This window comes from Diabrotica undecimpunctata, unplaced genomic scaffold (assembly GCF_040954645.1).
Source record: "Diabrotica undecimpunctata isolate CICGRU unplaced genomic scaffold, icDiaUnde3 ctg00001367.1, whole genome shotgun sequence".
Taxonomy (NCBI): domain Eukaryota; kingdom Metazoa; phylum Arthropoda; class Insecta; order Coleoptera; family Chrysomelidae; genus Diabrotica; species Diabrotica undecimpunctata.
In genome coordinates, this window is record NW_027312213.1 from 13,128 (window position 1) to 35,279 (window position 22,152).

The following is a 22,152-nucleotide window of genomic DNA, read 5'->3' on the forward strand; positions in this document are numbered from 1 at the left end:
TGGCTAACAGGTGGCGCCAGAAGGGCAGTATGATAATTTATTGGATTGTTTGATTATAATATAAATAAACCGTTTGAAATATATTTATTGGGTTGTAATTATTTATTATTATTTATAAAATATTATTATTTTTATATAAAACGCTTCCATTCTTGAATTTTCTTTAGAAATGTAACACTGACCATGTTGTCGGGCCACCATTTTGTAGGCGTGGCCAAGCTACAGTAATTCTGGTGCACACAGCCCGAGCACAAATCAGACAATCTACTCGCATTTCTGTTATCCTGATAGTGAATTTTGCAGAGAGACGTTGAAATAGCAGATTTTCTGACACACACCACACACACGTTCTCGTTCGTTCACCTGATTGATGACTGAATGAATGAATGACTTGAATGAGACTGACGACTGACTGATTTGTGTGGTTGCATTTTATTGAACAATTTAATTAGCGCTGTATTTAGTAAAAAGTACCCTAATAAATTTAATCAGAAAAATATTTTTTTACTTAAGTAAATAATAATAAATAAGTTTTATAATAATAATAAATAAGTCGATCGATCAATCTACAACTGTACTGGAAACTCTTTTGTACTTTTTTTTACAGATTTTTTTACAGATGTGAACTGCCGACTATCATATATTCGTACGTGAGCGATATCGGCGCCAGTCTCGATTGTGTACAAGACCGCATTTGTTTTTAGTGCTCCTTAGTAATAATTTTCGAGTGATCTAAGAGAAATAAATATAAGCTTTATTGTTTCAGGTATGTACCTACCTACTTTATTAATTTATATTTAAATGGGAATAAGCCACATTAAATGTTAAAGTGCGTTTACTAACGTTTCAATTTCCACTTCGGAAATCGTTCTCAAAATACAAACATTAGTAAATTACTAATGTTTGTATTTTGAGAACGATTTCCGAAGTGGAAATTGAAACGTCAATAAACGTATTTTAACCTTTAATGTGGCTTATTCCCATTTAAATATAAATTAATTTAAAATGCCACAAGAAAATAGCTTCAGAACAATACCTACTTTATCTTACATATGTGTTTAGTGTAGATATTTGAAGATAATACATATAAACACAAGTAACTGTCTACATTTACCACTGTTCATTGTCAAAAATTAAAAAGTTTTTAAAAAGTAAGGTCGGGGCTGAACGTAACATACTGCCGAGGGGGCGATTGTAAGGTTACAACCGACCCCGCTGACGATTTTAAGCATTCTGGTTTCTTAATATATTTTTTTTTATTTCCAGAATGCCTCGTACAAAAATTATAAGAAGTACCTAATGGAGGTTTCAAAGATAATGCAACTTATGAAGCTGCATACGCCGATATAAAAAATGGTATATCCATTCGTGCAGCGGCAAAGAAGTACGATTTGTGTCATAATTCTTTAAGACGATTTAAGACGGTTTTTGCCTTGTATGCTGTGAACCATATGGTTCAAGTAAACCAGGGGAAGGTTGGGCTCAATGCACTGAATGTAAACATTGGTGACATGAAGAATGCACAAGCCAAGAAAGTTTATACGTTTGCCATAATTGCGAATCAGAATGATCCATAATTTGTTAGGTTAAGTTCACTGTTCCTCCTGGTTTAGCATAAGTTTTTGTTTTTATTTTACGTAAAAATATACTTAACTTCTTTTGTACTTTTGTATAACTTTTGTAGGTACTTAGGTACATTAAATAAATATATTAGGTATTTGTTTAAGCTTTTGATCACTGTTACTATCGACCCCACGTGATGTTACAACCGCCCCGGGGTTGGGGGCAGTTGTAACATTTGCCGCTACGACAATTTTTCACAAATAATTAAAAACTATAATTAAGGTACCTGAATACAATATGCCCATGTTGGTAATATGCCCATTTCCATGTTTTGCTTTAATATTTGATATTCGGGGAAGGAGGCGCTGGACACACTGAACGCCTAATATAACTAAGCCCGTGACCGACTTCAAGGTTAGTTGTGAGCTTGCCGTGGTGCAGTCAAGTTGTACGTGGTTTTTAAGAGCGTGTTTATAAAAATTGACGTCAGTTTTCACCTCTGTTTTGCACTTAAACGTTTTAATTTGTCTACGACATTAAGTGATTTTAGTCTGCCATAGAGTACTTAAAATGTAAGTAAAAATAAAATATATTATTATTCAAAATGTTTTTATAATTTAAGAAAATGTATTAATCATCATGTGTCAACAATATGCCCATAGTGTATGCTGACAATTTGCTCAATTGGGCATATTGCCAGCTAATTATAACAGATAATTTATTGATTTTTTTTTGTTTTAGATAACATGCCTCGTGTCAGAAATAAGGAAATACGGTCGCAATGGAGCAATCAACAGCTAGAATCCGCAGTTGCAGCAGTAATGAATGGAATGTCATACAATGCGGCAAGTCAAAGGTATAATATTTCTAGACGCACTTTGAAACGCTATGTAGAAAAAAATTGTACCAAAAAGGCAAAAATGGGGAGAAAGACTATTTTGAATATAGATCAAGAAAACGAATTGTCTCGACGAATTGTTAGATTGGCAGAAGTTGGGTATCCCCTCAGCAATAAAACTTTAAAAAAATGTGTGTTTACTTATTGTGAACAAAACAATTTGCCACACTTTTTTTCACAAGGAACCAAAATGGCTGGACGTTATTGGTTAAAAGGATTTTTGCAAAGACACCCTGAAATATCGATAAGGAAAGCACAAAACATGAATCCTGCTCGGGCTCAAAAATTGAACAAGTTCATAGTAAAAGACTATTTTGACAAATTAAGGGGTGTACTTCAAGAATTAGATTTAATCGACAAACCTGAAAGAATTTACAATGTGGACGAGAAAGGCTGCAGACTCAGTCTGCATCATCAACAGACCGTTCTAGCAAAGAAAGGCGCGAAACGCGTACATTTGGTTGCTCCGGAACATGGGGAAAATGTAACTATTGTTAGCTGTGCTAACGCCAATGGTACCGCTATTCCTCCTGCCGTTTTGTTTAAAGGACGGCGCATGAAGCCCGAATGGAAAGATAATTTGCCTCATGGCACGTTGGCGTTGATGACCCCTAAAGGCAGTATGAATGTGGAAACCTTCATTATTTGGTTGGAGCATTTAGCAAAATATAAATTGGAGGGAAAGTGTCTTTTAATATTTGATGGAGCCTCATGTCACTTAGACATTTCAATTGTCGAAGCTGCCGAGAAATATCAAATAACCCTTCTGTGTTTGCCTAGCAACACAACTCATGAACTCCAGCCGATGGACAAAGCTGTGTTTCGTTCCTTTGAACACCACTGGGACGAACAAGTGTTGTTGTATTGGACCAAATACAAAGAACGTGCTTTAACAAAGCAGCGATTTGGGGAAATATTTTCGATAGTGTGGGACAAGGCATTGACACCTTCTAACATTAAATCAGGCTTTGCTGCAACAGGAATATTTCCTTATAACCCCGATGCTATACCTGAAGTTGCTTTTGCCCCAAGTATTTTATCAGAAATTGAGAACATTGATCCCACTCCCATTAATGTACGCCAGAAAACACCATCTCCTACTCCAGGCTGTTCATATAACTCCTCTCAACAAAAAAGGGTACCAAACTATCAAAAGACCCAAGATTACAAAAAAAAGAAATCTAGAACTGAAACATCATCAAGTGATAGTGATAGCGGACCCATTAATGTACGCCAGAAAACACCATCTCCTACTCCAGGCTGTTCATATAATTCCTCTCAACAAAAAAGTGTACCAAAATATTGTTACGATAAAAATCCTGGCCTAAAAATAACCGTATTATATTATGACTAATGCTGTTCTGTTTTAGAATATACGAGACCTTTCGAATAGCTGGCATAAACTCCAAGTAATAAAAAAACTGGTTCCATTCGAATCTTCCGGAATTAGGCCTGTCCATTCGAGGCGAAACCAGGTCAATTGAGGTCAAAATCCATGGGATTCTAGAGCAGCTGTTTTCGTATAAATATGGAGGAACTTTTATTTTGAAAACAGTTAGTTAATTCGGACGACGCGCTCGCGATAAAATGTTACGTTCGCTTTTTAATAAATTATGTATGTTTAGTGAAAATAAATAAATATCAGTCATTGTGCTTTTTAATGAATTAAGATAAGAACAAGACATTATAAATTAAAGACTTAACAATTAATAAACTCACAACAAATGGTGTCAGAGTGAGATCGAACATAAATTAGACTTATAATAATAATACAAGTGAATATAAAATAAATTGTGAAAATGGCTACGATTTATGAGCTGACAGTGACTAATTTAAGAAGACATCTTGAAGACAGAGAATTATCTTCCACCGGAAAAAAGGCTGAGTTAGTCCAACGACTAAAGAACGCTTTGCTAGAAGAAGGACTAGACCCAGAGACTTATATATTTGAAGACAAACATGATGCTGTCATCTCGTCGATTTCGAAATTGGAGAACAAAGTATCCGGCGACATCGCTTCTTTAGAAAGCAAAGTTTCTAACGAGATTTCTTCTCTGGAAAGCAAAGTCTCTGCTAACATCTCTTCGGAAATCTCTAAAGTCACTTCTGAGATGTCTGCCCTGGACGATAGAATATCTTCGTTAAAAAACCAAGTTGCTGCCGATATGTTGGCCTTCGAAGAAAAGATATGGAAAGAGATGGAAAAGAAGATGGAGGAAACCGGGACAGCAGAGAGAGGAAACAATCCAATTACAGTGGAGATAAAAGAAGACGAGACGAAATGTAAGTTGGAGACACGGCCGAAATTTGAAGGAAGTGGAGGTTCTATTCATGTTAAAGTCCCAACTTTCGACGGAAAATCATCATGGAACAACTACATGAAACAGTTCGAATCAGCCGCAAGAGCAAATGGATGGTCTGAAAAAGAAAAGGCGGTAAACCTGACTATCGCTCTTCGAGGAGATGCCTTAGATGTGCTTCAGACCATAGCAGTAGAGGAGACCGATGATTTCGAACAACTGAAGAAGAGGTTAAATATGCGATATGGCCACGAACATTTGGAGCATGTATATCAGTCGCAGCTTAAAAATCGTAGACAGAAGAAAGATGAGGCTCTTCAAGAATATGAGGTAGATATTGCCAGATTAGTACGATATGCTTATCCAACAGCTCCCGAAAACATGATGGAAAAATTGGCCGTTCAAACGTTTATTGATGGTCTTCGTGATCATGAAATGCAGAGAACACTACGATTAGCTCGTCACAAGACGCTGGTTGATGTTTTATCCGCCGCCCTCGAATACGAGTCAGCTACGCAGGCCTCTGGCGGTTACAGTAAAGTTAGGACTGTAAAAGAGGAAGGAGATGAAGATAAACTTGACCAGCTCTTTAATTTGATGAAAAGCATGACATGCAAGAAAAAGAAGACCATAAAATCAAGAAACTCACCATCAGGAAAACCAGAACGAGTCAACCTTAGGGGGGCAGCTTCGACCCGGAACTCTTCCAAAGACCCTCTTATACTAATAGCTTCTTTGAAATGTCGTGAAGATAGTGTATATGTAGATGGAGACATAAATGGTAAAAAGCATACGTTGTTGGTGGATACCGGAGCGACCAGAACCATTATACGCCCGACAGTTATAAACAGCCGAAAGAAACTGTTACCAACGAGGTTGCGACTTCGGACCGCTACAGGTGAAAATGCCAACATTCATGGAGAAATCCAGGTACAATTGGGGATTGGAGCAGAAAAGTTTGTCCATACTGTTATAGTTGCTGACATCGAAGAGGATGTTATATTAGGAATGGACGTAATGAATATGCATGGATTCCAATTGGATTTTAAGAATAAGGTAATCAAAGTTGGCAACGAGGAAGTATTTCTCCATCCACATAATGACAACACTGTGCAAGCAGCCATTACAGAAGATACAGTCGTGCCTGCGAGAAGCGAAACGATCATAGTAGCGCGACTACAGGGAATTGTAGACGAAGGGACACCTGTTATGATGGAGCCTTGGAACCACGACGATGAGGTTGGCCGTGGAATCATAATTGGAAAGGAATTGGTGACTTCGGCCAAAGAAATTCCTGTGAGACTTATCAATGTCAACGACTACCCAGTGACCATCAAGAAAGAGACAAAGGTAGGAACTTGTGTACCTGTGACATCCATAATCCGTCAGGCGACAACATCTGATAATTCCAACGACAAATTCGACCAAATGGTTGCAGTTGCAGGACAGTCTCTAAATCAGATGGAGAAAAGGAAATTAAGGGAATTTCTTCGGCAGTATCGTGATATTTTCGTACCGATAGGAGGAAAGACGGGAAGAACTACCGTTGTTAAGCATAAAATTGATACTGGTAATGCTAAGCCAATTCGTCAAACAGCTCGACGATTACCACAGGCGAAGAGAGAGGAAGCTGAAACGATTGTTCAGGAAATGAAGAAAGACGGGGTGATAGAACCTTCTACGAGCCCATGGGTCTCTCCGGTGGTCCTGGTTAAGAAGAAAGACGGAACGACGAGGTTCTGTGTGGATTACCGTTTGCTGAACAACGTTACCAAGAAAGATAGTTATCCTCTGCCTCGGATCGATGACACATTGGACACATTGGCTGGAAGTAAATTGTTTTCTACTTTGGATTTGAAGTCTGGATACTGGCAGGTAGAAATGGACCCAGTAGATAAAGAAAAGACAGCCTTCACCACAGGATCTGGATTGTGGCAATTCAACGTTATGCCATTTGGACTCTGTAATGCTCCTGCGACATTTGAGAGGCTTATGGAAAATGTGTTGAGAGGGTTATCTTGGAAAACATGCCTGGTTTATTTGGATGACATAATCGTCTTGGGGGAGACATTCGAAGAACATCTGAAGAATCTAGAAAACGTTTTTAATCGACTTAAAGCTGCCCAATTGATGTTAAACCCCAAGAAGTGCCAGCTATTTCAAGGTAAAGTCAATTATCTGGGTCATATAGTCAGTAAAGAAGGAGTGGCCGTGGATAAGGGAAAAATCGATTCCATTAAGGAATGGCCAAAACCAACTGACAAACATCAAGTGAGAAGTTTTCTTGGACTATGTACTTACTACCGGAGGTTTATTAAGAAGTTTGCAGATATCGCTAAGCCATTAACGCGACTTACGGAGGAAGCAAGAGATTACCGCTGGGATACAGACTGCCAAAATGCCTTTGAGACCTTGAAAAAGCATTTAATAACAGCACCAATTTTAGGGTATCCACTGCCAGAAGGAGAGTTCATCTTAGATACAGATGCAAGTAATGTGGGAATTGGAGGAGTGCTGTCTCAGATTCAAGGAGGACAGGAACGAGTCCTCGGATATTTTAGTAAAGTTCTTTCAAAACCTGAGCGGAATTATTGCGTCACGAGAAGAGAACTTCTGGCAGTAGTGAAATCAGTAGAGCACTTCTATCAATACCTCTATGGAAGAAAGTTTCTAATCCGAACCGACCATGCCGCCCTTAAGTGGTTGATGCAGTTTAAGAATCCAGAGGGTCAGATAGCCAGGTGGATCGAACGACTCCAAGAATACGATTTTAAGATTGAGCACCGGGCCGGAGTTAGCCACAGAAACGCTGATTCTCTTTCCAGAAGGCCATGCTCAGCAGAGTGTTCCCACTGCAACAAAACGGAATCCAAGGAAGCAGCAGTGCTAAGAACGACGATTGTCAACGACGACTGGACGCCTACTAAGATCAGGGAAGAACAAGAGAGAGATCCAGTTATACAGAAAATCCGAAAATGGAAAGAGGAAAACCGCCGACCACCTTGGCAGGAAATATCAAACCTATGCTCAGTAGTTAAGACGTATTGGGCCCAGTGGGACTCATTTATCATCGAAGATGGCTTGCTTAAACGAGTCCTGGAAAATGATGACGGTTCAGAGAAGAGAAGACAGTTGGTGATCCCAAAGAGCAGAATAGCCGAAGTACTTCGTCAGTTACACGACAGTCCATCGGGAGGGCATTTTGGTGTAAGGAAAACCCTTCAGCGAATTCGGGAACGGTTTTATTGGATGAACAGTTCCGACGATGTAAAAGACTGGTGTAAGAAATGTACTATTTGTGCCACGAGTAACGGGCCTTACCGAAAAAGGAGAGCTCCTATGAGACAATATAATGTTGGAAGCCCGTTTGAAAGAATAGCTTTGGACATCGCTGGGCCATTTCCAGAAAGTGAAAATGGAGGCAAGTACATGCTGGTAGTAATGGATTACTTCACTAAGTGGGTCGAGATTTACGCACTTCCAGACCAGAAGGCCGCCACCGTTGCAGATAAGTTGATCCAAGAATATATCAGCCGATTTGGAGTGCCTTTGGAGATCCATAGTGACCAAGGCAGGAACTTCGAAAGCGATCTATTCCAAGGAATATGTGATAGACTAGGCATGAAGAAAACAAGAACTACAGCATATCATCCGCAATCTGATGGTATGGTAGAACGGATGAATAGGACAGTTGGCAAATATTTGACAAAGATGGTGTCCGATCATCAGCGAGACTGGGACCAATACCTTCCGTTCTTCACAATGGCCTACAGATCTGCTGTTAACGAATCAACAGGCCAGACACCAGCGAAAGTCCTATTCGGACGCGAAATGCGACTACCTTGTGATCTAGAGTTTGGGTGTCGACCTGGAGAAGATGTAGCAGGTGAAGATTATGTGATCGAATTACGAAGAAGAATGGACGATGTACATGAGTTGGTCCGTTCCCACCTTCAGATCGCTAGCGACCGAATGAAGAAACGGTACGATACACAAGCCGAAAAGGGTTGCTTTAAGAAGAACGACAAAGTATGGCTGTATAATCCCAAGAAGCGAAAAGGTTGTTCTCCCAAATTGCAGCAGTTTTGGGAAGGTCCATACCTCATTATGGAGAAGATCAACGATGTCATCTACCGAATAAGCAAGATTCCGAAGGGAAAGCCGATGATAGTACACCATAACCGGCTGGCGTCTTTCGAAGGTGACCACGACGTAGATGAAGAAGTGGAAGTAAACCAAGTCCACGATGTGTCTGACCTCACGTTTGAGGAATTCATGGGTGCCTATGGAGGTACCGGTAAAGCGAGACATGGTGTTACCACTGAAGAAAAGCAAGATCTACTAGCGCTCCCCGATGACTACTCGCTGGCCCTCACCATCCCGGCCAGTATCAAAGACGCACCAGGGTTGGCATCCGTCTTTCGAAGGAAGTTTGGTCGAGTTGCAGAACTTCAATGCCAGGTGCCAGCTCCCGGTAAAACCTTGAAACTCCAAGATGCATCACGTTACCTTTTCTACCTGGTAACAAAAGACACTGCCCGTGACCAACCTACCTACCGAGATGTATGGGAAGCCTTACTTCAATTGAGAGAGCACGTACTAGAGTCCGACGTGCAAAAGTTAGCCATGCCAAAGTTGGAGTGCCGCCAATTAGATTGGAGGGTTATCCGAAATATGGTGGAGGAGATCTTCAAAGACACCGAAGTCCAGGTGTTAGTCTGTTGCAATCCGCATAGTTACTGGTGCGGAGAGAAAACCGTCCCTTGTCATTTTTATACAACTGGAAGTTGTAAAAGAGGGTCCAGTTGCCGATACCAGCATACAGTTCCGGTTCCAGTCCCGACAAGGTTCCAGGAGGAACCATCTTTTAAGAGGGGGGCAATGTTACGATAAAAATCCTGGCCTAAAAATAACCGTATTATATTATGACTAATGCTGTTCTGTTTTAGAATATACGAGACCTTTCGAATAGCTGGCATAAACTCCAAGTAATAAAAAAACTGGTTCCATTCGAATCTTCCGGAATTAGGCCTGTCCATTCGAGGCGAAACCAGGTCAATTGAGGTCAAAATCCATGGGATTCTAGAGCAGCTGTTTTCGTATAAATATGGAGGAACTTTTATTTTGAAAACAGTTAGTTAATTCGGACGACGCGCTCGCGATAAAATGTTACGTTCGCTTTTTAATAAATTATGTATGTTTAGTGAAAATAAATAAATATCAGTCATTGTGCTTTTTAATGAATTAAGATAAGAACAAGACATTATAAATTAAAGACTTAACAATTAATAAACTCACAACAATATCAAAAGACCCAAGATTACAAAAAAAAGAAACCTAGAACTGAATCATCATCAAGTGATAGTGATAGCGGACCCATTAATCTGCGCCAGAAAACTCCACCACCAACTGCAGGCTATTCAAAAAGCTCTTCCCAACAAAACTGTTTGCCACAATACCAAAAGACGCCAATTCACATGAAAAAGAAGTCTAAAACACAAACTTCATCAAGTGAGAGTTCTGGCAGTTATACTTCGGAATCAGAAGACAGCGGCGAAGAAGTTGAATTGGCAATAAATCAGTTTCATAAAAAAAAGGAAACTTTCCTTATGAATTCTGAAAAAAATGATTTGGAGGTTTATAACAAAGAGAATAACAATCTTCGAGAAGAAAAAAGTAATACTGAAGAAATAAAAACTTGCCAGGGCAAAACTTTGGACACATCGTTTACGGAAATGCTTGAGACTCCGGCAAAAATTGAGAAAAAAAATACACAAAATAGAAAGAAGGCAATAAATAGCAGAGCTATAGTGGTAAAAAAAATGTATTTTCTACCACTAGCACAGGTCCACGAACAGATATAAATAAAGGCACGAAACAAACTCTACCAGGTTATTTGGTAAAGAAAAACAAAAAATCAGAAGACGTAGCAAAATGGTTTTGCAAAATTTGCGACAAAGCTGAAATAAAAGACATGTGACTATGCTTTATATGTGTACAGTACGTTCATGAAGAATGTGTAGGGCTGACAAAATTCGATAAGGAATCCTTTACCTGTCCTGATTGTACCCCACAATAATGTTCCTTAATTTTAAGTTATTTTAGTTAAAAATTCTTTATTTTGACATTTTAGTTTTTACAAAAAGGATTGTTTAATATCTTTGTTTGGTTAAATGTTTTTTATAGTGTCAATAATATAAGATTTTGTAAGTATATGATGTTTTTTAATATTTATTTCCACATCATTTAGTGTTTTAGGTAAGCGCATATTACCTTCACTCGACTGGGCATATTACCTTCAGGGGTTGGCATTATGCCCAGATTGAGGGGTTTAAAAAAAAAAAAAATTCGATATGAAAAAAAAATAATTGCCAAACAATAAAATAACTAGCGATGTTTAAACACCTAAACATTGGTTTAAGTGTTAAAAATATATTGAAAAATATATTTTTGTAGCAATAAATTCAAATTCCCTTAACATGGGCATATTGTATTCAGTTACCTTATTTAAAACCTTAATAACCTATTTTAATATTGCTTAAACATGCAATTAAGGCCTGAACGAGAATATTTGTTTATTTTATTATAGTTTTCCCGAAATTAGTGTTGAATTAAAAATGTTACTTTCGGCCCCGGTCTACCCAATCTACAGAATAATACCTTAGGAATAACAAACGTATTAAAATAGTAGGTACCTAGGTATTGCTGATCGATTAAAATGATCCAAAAAAGAAAAACATCGAAGAAGATATGAGAAACATGGAGTACGTTCTGGCGGAGGATGACGCGCTGGATAAGATAGGGAAGAAATTCTTGAGGAGAAATTCATCCACGTACGGTTGTAATGCCGTTATGGTGAGAGTAGACTTCGGCAAATATGCATATTTTGCATATTGTGCATATTTTATGCAAATATTTCATATTTTGGCATATTTGTATAAAAGTTTGCATTAAAGTGCATAAAAGTTCAGATTTTTATACTGTATTTGAAAATTTTTAAACATACCAATTTATTTCAATTCTTGTATAAAATTTTGTAGTCATATTAATCAAGAAATGATCTAAGTACGTAATCTCTACAGGCACAAAACATTTACAATTTCAAAGAAGATCATTTAAGTAGCTCTCAACATTCTTAGAAAGTCTCGGTCACTGAGGCATTCAGTTATTGGATAATCGCTAAGGGTTCGCTCATTTGCATTTTATGATCTAATCCCCAAATCTATCTACAATTTATTGTATCTTAACAGCAGGTAAACGGCTAATAGTTTTGTTCCTAATTTAGGGATTTTCCAAATTCTCCCAGTTTATTGAATTAGGTACCTAAACATTCTAATTTGATGCTCAGATTTGTAAATCATTTTTGTTTTGATATTAAAAGCGTAAACACTCGTTGTGCGTAACAAAAAGGAAGATTGTGATTTTATAATGCCTAAAACAACCAGTGCTTCAACTTGGATTAAACCTTATAAAGAGTCTGTCTATGGATATGGGAAAAATCTACTGTTCAGTCTGTGGCAAATTGTAAGTATATAATATTTTCTATTAAATATCTAATATTTCATACATACAGGGTGTTTCCAAATGACACTTACAACGTTTGACTGTAGATACTTCTCGAAAAATTGAACAAAACGATATAGTTAATGAGGGGTCAAACTTAATTTACTTTTCGAGATACAGGGTGTTAAAATTAAAAAAAAATTAAATTCTTTAGTTAATAACAACAATAACTTTAAAACCAATAAACGTATTTACTTGAAATTTAGTACTAGTAGAACATAAAACTTTGTTGAATTTTAAAATAAGTTATATGATGTACTAATGGTTAGTAACAAAAACTAATTTGTGGATTAATACTGCATTTAAAACACTTAGCGAGTGTTTTTTTCAAACCAGTATATTGATTAACCAAAAACACCTTGTATATTTTTATATTTTAAAGGTTGGGTTAAAATAAAGGTTTTATTTTTATTTATAGATAGCATGTGAGAAGAAATTTCAGATAGACCAACATGTGAGAACTGCTTCACACATTGCAAAAAAAGGAAAAATAGGAGGAAAACATCAAACTTCAATGGCTAAATGTTTCCAATCTACTTCAAAAAAATTAGATGAGCAAGAAACTTTTAATGAAGACTAGTGTCGCGCATTAGTGTCTGCAAACATACCGCTTTCAAAATTAGCAAATGTAAATTTTAGTTCGTTTCTAAAAAAAATATTGCAAACTTAAAGTTCCAAGTGATCGGTCTCTAAGAAGAAATAATGTGAACGGGCTATACTCGTCGGTGTTAATTAATATTAAGGAAGAAATTGCAGATAATTATTTTTACATATCTGTAGACGAAACCACTGATTCCTCAGGAAAGTATATTGCTCATTTATTGATTGGTGTTCTTAAAGAAGATACCTTACCAAAATCTCATCTTATTTCATGCCAGCAACTGAGAAAACAAATGCTTTAACAATTTCGCGTTTTATACAGATACATTAGCAACTTTTTTTCTTCCGACAACTATTCCTTCTAATAAATTACTGCTTATTTTATCGGATGCTGCTCCTTATATGGTGAAAGCAGGACAAAATTTAAAATATTTTTCCCAGATTTAATACATGTTACTTGTGTAGCGCATGGATTAAACAGAGTTGCAGAGGAAATACGAAAAAGTTTCCTCTTGTAAATACCATGATATCCAGTGTCAAAAAAGTATTTCTTAAATCTCCTATAAGAATTCAACTTTATAAAGAAATGCTACCTAACATTCCTCTTCCACCACAACCTATTTTAACGCGATGGGGAACATGGTTAGAAGCAGCTAATTTTTATGCAGATCATTTTGTTAAAATAAAGAACATAATTGATAAGTTAACAGATGAAAGTTCCCAATCTCTTTTGGATTCTAAACAAACTTTTCAGAGTAACTTGCTTCAACAAGAACTTTCATTTATAAAATCAAATTTTAGTTTTGTTCAAAAACAATTACTCAGTTAGAATCACCAAAACTGTCATTGTTCGAAAGTACAGCATTAATAAAAGAATTTGTGTCATGTTGTCGGAACGTTAGAGGTAATATTGGAAAAGATATTTTAAAAAAATTTAAAGCTACTATGGAAAAAAATAAAGGTTACCATATTCTTTCTGAAGTAGTCAGTGTTCTAGCTGGAAATATTTCGGAAACAATTATTTAGAACCAAATGTTTTGGTTAGTTTGAAAAATGCTCCCGTTACATCTGTTGATGTTGAACGAAGTTTTTCCATATATAAATATATGTAGGTACTCAGACAGAAGCCACACGTTTTTGTTAGAAAATTTTGAACACCACTTGGTCATTTATTGTTACCATAATTCTAATAAGTTTATTCATACTTAAAAATGATGTAGTTACTTAAAATAAATGTAAATCTTAATGAATAGTAGGAAATATTTAGTTATGTACACTTTTTTTTTAAATAAAATTGTTACTATTTTTACGATTTTTTTATTTATTGTATGCATATTTTGTAAAATATTTGCATATTTTCGGGTAAACACGTGCATATCTATGCGCATATTTTCTACATTTTTATTTGCATATTTGCCGAAGTCTAGTGATGAGTGTGGTAATATTTTCATTAGATAATATGTACATAAAGCACTTTTTATTAAACCTGAAATTATCTATTTTACACAGTCAATACATTTAACCTATCTCCAAAGATCCTCAATTTTTTATTATTTAAATATTTAATTTTGTTTAATTTCAAATTGGTAACATTAATAATTTTAAGCAGAACTTTATCCGTTGGCTAACAGGTGACGCTAGGAGGACAGTATAATAATTTATTTGATTATAATATATTTACTTAAATAAACTGTTCGAAATATATTTATTAGGTTATAATTATTTAATGTTATTTATAAAATATTATTTTATTTATAAAAAGGCTTCCTTTCTTGAATTTTCTTAAAAATGTAATACTAACCATGTTGTCGGGCCACCATTTTGTAGGCGTGTCCAAGCCACCGTAACTAACAATTGATGCACACAGACCGAGCCGGAATCGGACGATCGCCTCGCATTTCTGTTATCCTGATAGTAAATTTTATAGAGAGTCGTTGAAAGCGGAATTTGTTCACCTGAATGAGACGACTGACTGACAGAGGAACTGACTGACTGGTTTTGTAATTTATAAATTTGAGTTAGCGTGTATTTAGTAAAAAATAATAAATTTAATCAGAAAAATATTGTTATAATGTTAATTCGTAAAAATAAAAATTTGATTGGTTAACCAATACGTGGTTTTATTTAGAAATACTATTATCATTTAAGGAATGATTTTGAGAGACAATCAAACTATGGAAAATGATTTGTAGTTTTTTTATTTCCTGGATTTCAGACAATGATGATCGGCTTCATTAATACCCAAATCACTATTCTTTACAGCATCTACTGCATCACTTTGCTCCCTAGAGATCCAGTTACCTCTCTTATGTGTATTTGTTTGCGATATAGGTATTTATAAAAGGTTACTCCTAAACAAAATATACTGGTCCAATTCTTCCTCGTAAGTGGTCCATCTATCCTCAAATAGGAGGACAGATGAACCAGCCCGTATTATATTAAATAAGCAGAATACAGCAGTAGTTCTTATTCTGTAATACCTACATATTTTAAATATTAGTTCAATAATAAACTAACAAATAATCGGTCAAATTCACCTGTTTTACAAAAAATGCAATTAAAAAAACTCAAATAAAATTATCATACGTGGCAGTTTCAATTATCGTAAATAACACTCCTACAAGTACCTACGCACCGATGAGTTACAACTGTCGTCTAGCAACGAACGTTAAACGATTACAATAGAGCACGATACACGACAGAGTAGGATAGACTTGCCCTGTTGCTAGCTTGGTCAGGTATACCTAGCGGACTGACTATCCTCCTGAACCATCTCTCCTCCCTTTACCCTATATAATAATGATAATGTATGGACCAGCAATTTTAAAAATTTTGAACAGTGTTGATGCCAAACTAAAAAATTCAATACTCATGCTGCTTTTACAGTCATTTTAACAACAGCACCTAAGATAGTGAGGTAGAAAGCCATTCTGGCTTTCTACCTTTACCCTTAAAAAGCACCTTGGAGGGGTTTTTTGTGCCAAGAGCATTAGCAGAGAAACAATGGTGACACTTTTTGTCCCTTTTTGAGCCAAAAATTTCTGCTGTTAGTGAAGTGTTAACCTGCAACCTTTCTTGTGTACATTAGGTATATATCCGTTCGAGTTTATCGATTAAGTATGTCCACTTCTCTTAAAATACCTTCAACGATCTTTACAATAGGTAAGTTTACTAGCGTTTGTGCTCTGCCAAATTTAAGTTTTGTGCTTTCCTAGTCTTGATTGTGCTTCATAAAACCACGTAGCCAATGTCTTATGCTACACGATACAAACTTAGGTACTTACCACATACCTACCTATGCCCTGAAAACCAGTGGTTTGATGATGAATTGAAGATAAAGGAGAGATTAAAGCCTACCAAAAAATATCGAAAAATGGGGAAGACATTCTTGAGGAGAAATTCGTCCAACGTACGTTTGTAATGCCCTTATAGCGATAAATGTGATGATATTTTATTAACATACCTACCTATAATACCAACATAAAGCACTCATTTTATTAATCCTGATAATACCTATTTTACACAGTTAATACATTAAAACCCTATCTCCAAATGATCCTTAATTTTTCTATTATTTCAATATTTAATTTTTATTTAATTTCAAATTGGTAACATAAATAATTTTAAGCAGAACTTGTCCGTTAACTAACAGGTGACGCTAGGAGGACAGTATAATAATAATTTATTTGATTATTTAATTATAATATAAATAAACTGTTTTAAATATATTTATTAGGTTATACTTATTTAATATTATTTATAAAATATTATTATTTTTATATACAAAACTTCCATTCCTGAATTTTCTTTAAAATGTAATACTGACCACGTGTCGGGCCACCATTTTGTAGGCGGTGCAAGCTCCAATGATTAAATTGGCACACACAGACCGAGCCGACATCGGACGATCTCCTCGTATTTCTGTATCCTGATAGTAAAATTTACAGAGAGACGTTGAACGGATTTGTTCACCTACTGGGTAATAATGAACAAATTTGAGTTAACGCGTGTATTTAGTAGTAAAAAGTAATAAATTTAATAAGAAAAATATTGTTTACATAGTTATTCGTAAATACTTAAGTATAAAGTTTGATTTTTTAAAAATACGTTGTTTTATTTAGAAAATCTATTTGTAAAGAAATGATTTCTGAGAGTCGATCAATATTGGAAATCAATTTGTAGTTTTTTTTCATAGATTTGAGATGTGGAGATCCTAATGAGTGGGCTGCTCTCGTGCAAAGACCTAATGTGCCGCTCCCTCTAGAGATATATTTTATAGATAATTTTATTAATAGGTAGGTGCAGGTAATATGGCCACCTTAAGATCTTTGCTCTGTAGAATTTGGGCTCAATAAGTTTTTTAAAGTCAATCTGTTATATAGTTACTTACATGAGTTATCTAAATACCTATACTATGTTTTTAAACAATGCCTATACTAAGTACCTACCTACCTATTTATTTTATAATTAAAAAAATATATATTAAAAATACGATATTTATGGCATAATTAAAAGAGTACTGCTGTTGGCCATGCTATCAACATGGAGTCGGCAATATGGCTCTAAAATAAGAACATTTTATACCTAAATTATGAAACTTCACACCTAATGCATTAAAATAGTTTCAGCTATCTGCTTTATCACCAACGTTAGTTACTGGCAATGTCACACTTATCTGCCTGATGTTGGTACCTATGTGATGATAGTACTGGGAGCAGATGCTAAATTTGTTAAACCTTTGTGCCCTAGCCGATTTAAGTTTTGTGCTTTCCTAGGCCTGATTTGAGAATTGCTCTTCATAAAACGACGTAACCAATAACGACCAGCCAGTCAGGTTGGTCACATACCTATCCATTAATAGATTCAATACATAGGTGCTGGAGCAGTAAGATGAGAAGGAATACAAACTTATGCCGGAAAACTAGTACCTTGATGATGAATTAAGAAAAGAATAGATTGAAGCCTACTAAAAAAATGCTTACTTGGATTGGCTACTTATAGCCACAGGGGAGACTTACTTGTCAAAGGGAAGAGAAGAAAAGAAAGACATCGAAGAAAAGAAACTAAAACTTAAATACGAACTTGGACGAACTTAAATACTTATTTATATAAACACTAACAACAAAGAATTCAAAAACAACGACAAACCAATGCAGAAGCCTGACTGGAGGGCAGAAGACGACGTCATTCAGGCAGTTAACATATTTGTATAGACACCTATGAAGTATCAGGAGTTAACATTGACAATAGCACTGCCGCAGAATTTTTGTGTAAGAAATGAAGGAAGACAATGGATAGGTTAGGGAACAAATTCTTGAGGAGAAATTCATCCACGTACGGTTGTAAAAGCCCTTGTGGTGATGAGAGATATTTATTAACAGGTACCTAAGTACATAAAGGCCTCATTTTTATTAAACCAGGATATTATCTATTTTACACAGTCAATACATTTAAAACCCTATCTCCAATGATCCTCAATTTTTTACTTATTTCAATATTTAATTTCAAATTGGTAACATTAATAATTTAAGGAGTACTTTGTCCGTTGGCTAACAGATGACGCTAGAAGGACAGTATAATAATAATTATTTTAGATTATAATTAAAAAACTATTCGAATATATATTTATTAGGTTGTAATTATTTATTATTATTTATAAAATATTATTATTTTATATAAACACTTCCATTATGAATTTTCTTTAAAAATGTAATTACTGACCATGTTGTCGGGCCACCATTTTGTTTGCGTGTTCAAGCTACAATAATTAAATTAGCACACACAGACCGAGCTAAAATCGGTCGATCTCCTCGCGTTTCTGTTATCCTGATAGTAAATTTTACAGCGAGACATTGAAAGCGGATTTGTTCAGCTGAATGGGATGATGAACCAATTTGAGCGTGTATATATATATTATAATTAACAAGTAATTTACATCAGAAAAATATTGTTTACATTATTCATTCGTAAATGTTTGATTGGTTAAAAATACGTGATTTAATTTAGGAAATCTATTATTTGTAAAGAAATGATTTTTGATAGTTGATCAATCTATTGGTTTCTCTTCTAGTCGCCGCACTCGTGCAAAGACCTAATGTGCCGCTCCATCTAGAGAATATATTTATAGATAAATTTATTAATAAGGTAGGTCATGTGCACATGTAATATGGTCACCTTAAGATCTTTGGTCTGTAGTCTGTAGGTATTTGGGGGTCAAACATAGGTTTTTTAAAGACTGTCTGTTATTACAGTTACTTACTTATTGAGTTATCTAAATATACTATAGCACTACCGCAGAATTTTGTGGAAGAAATGAAGGAAGACAATGGATAGGATAGGGAAGAAATTCTTGAGGAGAAATTCATCCACGTACCTACGGTCGTAAAAGCCCTTGTGGTGATGATAGATATTTTATTAACATATAGGTACCTACATAAAGGCTCCATTTTTATTAAACCTGAAAATTATCTATTTTACACAGTCAATACATCCTATCTCCAAATGATCCTAAATTTTTTTATTTTTTCAATATTTAATTTTTATTTAAATTCAAATTGGTATCGTATCACGTAACATTAATAATTTTAAGCAGAACTTTGTCCGTTGGCTAACAGGTGACGCTAGGAGGACAGTATACCTATTAATAATTTATTTGATAATATTGTAATACAAATAAACTGTTCGAAATATATTTATTAGGTTGTGACTATTTATTATTATTTATAAAAATATTATTATTTTTTATATAAAATACTTCCATTCTTGAATTTTCTTTAAAAATGTAATACTGACCATGTTGTCGGGCTACCATTTTGTAGGTGTGTCCAAGCTACATTGACTGACAACTGGCGCGTAAAGACCATCGAGCAAAAAGACAAAGAGGGAATGTAAAGGTAGTGGGGGCAAAAATATTGTTAGACAGGAAGTGCCATCTTGAGAGGCCACATTAAACAAGGAAACGGAGTCCTCTTTCCTTGTTAAGAAATCAAATTTAGTTGGGTTATGTTATTGCTGATATCATTGTTTGTCCCAACTGTCACAAGAAAGATTATTTGTATTTTCTATTGAAGTTTTTTAATTGTTTCACATTTTAGACTATTATTGTTATTATTTAATTAAAACTTTATTGTGTTCTAGTGTTAAAAAAAGTATTTTAAGTGTATTATGTTAATTAATATTAATTATGTAATATTAATATTATGTAATATTAATATTATGTAATATAATATTATGTAATATTAATTTATGTAAATAAATAAGATAGATTAATTAGAACCCCTACACCACTGTATGATTATTGTGAAGTGTCATGAAATTTAAATTTGGCGCATTCGCATTTCCGGATATGTCCGCCATCAGAGGCCACTTTTTTGGTCTCCTTTTCATAACGATTAGATTCCCTCTTTTGTCTTTTTGCTCGATGGTAAAGACCGAGCCGACATCGGACGATCTCCTCGCATTCCTGTTATCCTGATAGTAAATTTTGTAGAGGGGACGTTGAAAAGCGATTGATGTTGTTTGTGTTTTGTGTGCGTGCTTCTGCAGATATTTTGTTATTCGTAAATTGTTTGATTGGTAAAAAATATTTGTTTTATTTAGAAAATCTACAAGAAAATATTGTTTAGAATCCTTAAATTTAAGAAACTCATTTTGCAGTTTTATTTTACAGATGTGAGTGAGCTAAATAGATTCTAGAGAGAGGGCCGCTCGCGTGCAGAGACCTAATGTGCCGCCCCCTCTAGAGAATGTTTTATATCTATTTTTTATTAATAAATACTTAATGATGACATAATCTCATTCTACCTACCCGTCTAGCGTACGAAATTTTCAAGAATATGACGGCGATGCTCAGATTATGGAAGATTTAAAACAGTAAAAAAATCGAAAATTGGAAAGAAAAAAGGTTATGTACAGAAGAAAGTTGAAAAAGACGATGACATTTAGTTAACTGTCACAATTCGTTTTCAATCAAAGTTTAATACACTGTTAAATCTGTTTCATGACCTTTACCCCTCATTTGCATTATTTTTTTCGTTCTGAGTCCTTAGGTACTATCTAAACCTTCTTCTTCATTTAAACCTCATTTTTGTAGAGTTTCAACTATATTTGTCTTTCTTGAACATGCACACTAAATTACTTTCAAATCCGTAAACTAATTTTCTATCTTTTTCCTTAAATTACTTCCATTGCTCAAATTCTACTCACTAAATTACTATATTCTTTCTTTCTCCCCTTCCTTTTACCCTAACAGGGTGTCGGATCTATATTCAAATAATAATTCTCATAAAGGTCTAGATATAAACTGGTCATAAATAATGTCCCAGTGTTATCTAGACGATGCGCATCCGTCAAAATTTAAACTGTCAAACTAATTTATGCAACCAGTAATACATTACCTCGATAGTTCCTTCACCAAACTTTGTTGGTTCCCATATTTTTTTTTAAAATGTTTAGTTTTAATATTTAGGAAATAAAATACTCTATCACTGTCATTATTTTACATTGTCGCTTTAAAACTGATTAATTAACAAATTTCTATGGTTTATTCTCTCGAAACTACTTTTCGGCCTCTTTGAACTTTCGTATTTCGTGAATTTTCGCATGTTATACCCCCATTCTCTACATTTGGACACCGTAATGATTGTTTTCTACTATAATATATGCAATTGTTGTACATATTCACCTAATTGCTATTCGCCCCAAACACAGGTTGATATTGTCACCATGTTAGAACAAAATTTGCCCTAAAATTAACTCTAACATAGCAGTAAAAGGAACAAGGTCAAGGACTGCGGGATAAAAGATCTATAGTTCACTCCTCAACACAATATAGTAGCTTATGCTTATAAGTTCTTATGAAAAAAAAAGGAAAGATTAAAAGAAACATTAAAATCATGGCAAATGAAGCATGTAAAAGAGGTCTAGAAATTAACGAAGGAAAAACAACATATCTAATCTGTTCTAGAAGAGTAGATAACACGACAAGATCAATCAAGATAGAAAACTACACCTTTAAAGGTGTTCAACAATTTAATACTTGGGAGTAATTCTGAATGGCAAAAATAAGAGAAGCGACGAAGTAACGGAGCGAATACTAGCAGGCAACAGAACATACCTGGAGATGTCTGATCCCGAAATATAAAACTGAAAATCAAACTGCAATCAAACCAGTAGTTACATCCGCAGCTGAGACAATGTGCCTCACAGATGACTCTGAGATAGCGCGTA

General features: G+C 35.1%; 1 protein-coding gene across 1 annotated transcript; it reads left to right on the forward strand.

Annotated features, from left to right (window-relative positions):
- Positions 1 to 1,854: 1,854 nt before the first annotated feature.
- On the forward strand, positions 1,855 to 10,574 carry LOC140431572 (uncharacterized; the record flags this gene model as incomplete). Its single annotated transcript, XM_072519466.1, has 3 exons — positions 1,855 to 2,135; positions 2,305 to 3,797; positions 10,074 to 10,574. Coding segments are annotated over exons 2-3 (1,989 nt in total), but the record flags the coding sequence as incomplete, so codon positions are not given.
- Positions 10,575 to 22,152: the final 11,578 nt, after the last annotated feature.